This window comes from Trichomonas vaginalis (genome assembly GCF_026262505.1).
Source record: "Trichomonas vaginalis G3 chromosome Unknown ctg_175, whole genome shotgun sequence".
In the NCBI taxonomy this organism is placed as follows: Eukaryota; Parabasalia; order Trichomonadida; family Trichomonadidae; genus Trichomonas; species Trichomonas vaginalis.
Genome location: NW_026529262.1, coordinates 1 through 1,614, shown reverse-complemented (window position 1 = coordinate 1,614; position 1,614 = coordinate 1). Strand labels below are relative to the sequence as shown.

Genomic DNA, 1,614 nt, shown 5'->3' with positions numbered 1-1,614 from the left:
AAGAGACCCATCTGTCACAAAAGCTATTGGCTTTCGTAGAATGAAGTTTGTGTCTGTAGAAGATAAAAGTTTCCATTTATTGTAAGTTTCATATAGATTATATATCTGAAGGGAAACGAAAAATGTGGGAAGAAATTGAGCTAATACAAGTTGACCTTTCATCTTCTCTACAGACTGCGTTAAAAAATATAGAAGATAAAATAAATTCATGTTATGCAAAATATGCTGATGAATATGCAAATACCGAGAGCACACTTTATGTGAGAATTGTATATGACAAACAAAATTCACAAGTGTCATTTCAAATCTACGAAGACAATCCAAAGAAAGACGAACAAATATATACAGAATTCACTGCAATGTCATGGTATTATTTGCAAAGAATGTTAAATCAGAAAGTCGAACTTCCTTTAGCAAATATTTACAGTCGATATGCAAGAGATGAACCATATTTATTTAAAGATGTTTTCGACCCAGCTGCTATTATTGTTCATGCTTCATTTTCTGGCGCCCAAAACTCTTTTTTATGCTTGGCAAATGACTTTTACGAAAAAACCTACAAAGTTATACGAACCACCAAGTGGAAGTATTTCAGACTTTCAAGTATGGTTTACTACAGATGGAAGAAAAAGAATAATTCCATTATACCATGCGTTTTACTTAGAACTTAGTTTCATATACAACTACTATCGAACGGTAAAAATATAATTTTAATACGGTTGAGGTGTTGGATTTGGTTGCCAACTAGACTGTGGTGCAGGTTCAGGCTGTTGTATAACAGGAGCTTGTTCTTCTGGTTCAGGGTCTTTAGGTATAATACCAACAAACTGACCTACTCTTTTACCAATATTTTTGACTCCGTTCCAAATTCCTCTTCCTACGGTTTTTATTCCATTCCATATACCTCTTCCAATATTTCGAAAGAAGTTTCCTATTCTTCCAAAGAAACCCATTTTACTATATGTAAAAATCTAATGTCCGCTAGTCTCTTACGTTTCCTGTTGAGTTCCATTGCATTCTTTAACTGGAGCTCATACATTCTATTTCTCCTCTGGTAGAAAACATATTCTGGGTCAACTCCTGTGTTCGCGTCATCTGCATAGAGTTGTTTATATCCCACTTCAGGGTTTTATATAAACTCTTTCCATCTCATATTTGCATACCATGGTGGCAAACCTAACGCAGCGTCATTTGACATGGCAGTTTGCATTTGACATCTGTTGGCAACTTGACCATAGTTTGCCATTGCAGTTTGTATTCTAACTTCATTTGGAATATTCTCTGGGTTTGGTTGTCCAGGTTGCTGTGCATTCGCTAAGTTCTGTGCGTCCATTTAATATTAGATAAAAATATCTCTTACGAGTACATATACTGAACATTTGCAGGCATTGGTTCATCTTCATATTCTCTGTACCTTTCTGCCACGTCAAATAAATAAATGACACAATGGAAAAAACCTAAAACAAGTAGTCCTATTTCAAACCACATTTACTTACTAGTAAAATTTCTTTGTTTATGACACTTTCTCCAGTTTATAGGACCTCTCTCATATTCTATCTTGTCATATCTAAACTCATAGTCATGTATGTCCTCTAACCATCTCATAACGGTTTC

At 34.8% G+C, this 1,614-nt stretch overlaps 1 protein-coding gene across 1 annotated transcript; it reads right to left on the bottom strand.

Annotated features, from left to right (window-relative positions):
* Positions 1 to 710: 710 nt before the first annotated feature.
* On the bottom strand, positions 711 to 953 carry TVAGG3_1088770 (serine threonine-protein phosphatase family; the record flags this gene model as incomplete). Its single annotated transcript, XM_053888495.1, has 1 exon — positions 711 to 953. One exon carries the CDS (start codon positions 951 to 953, stop codon positions 711 to 713), a length of 243 nt encoding a protein of 80 aa, XP_053744374.1.
* Positions 954 to 1,614: the final 661 nt, after the last annotated feature.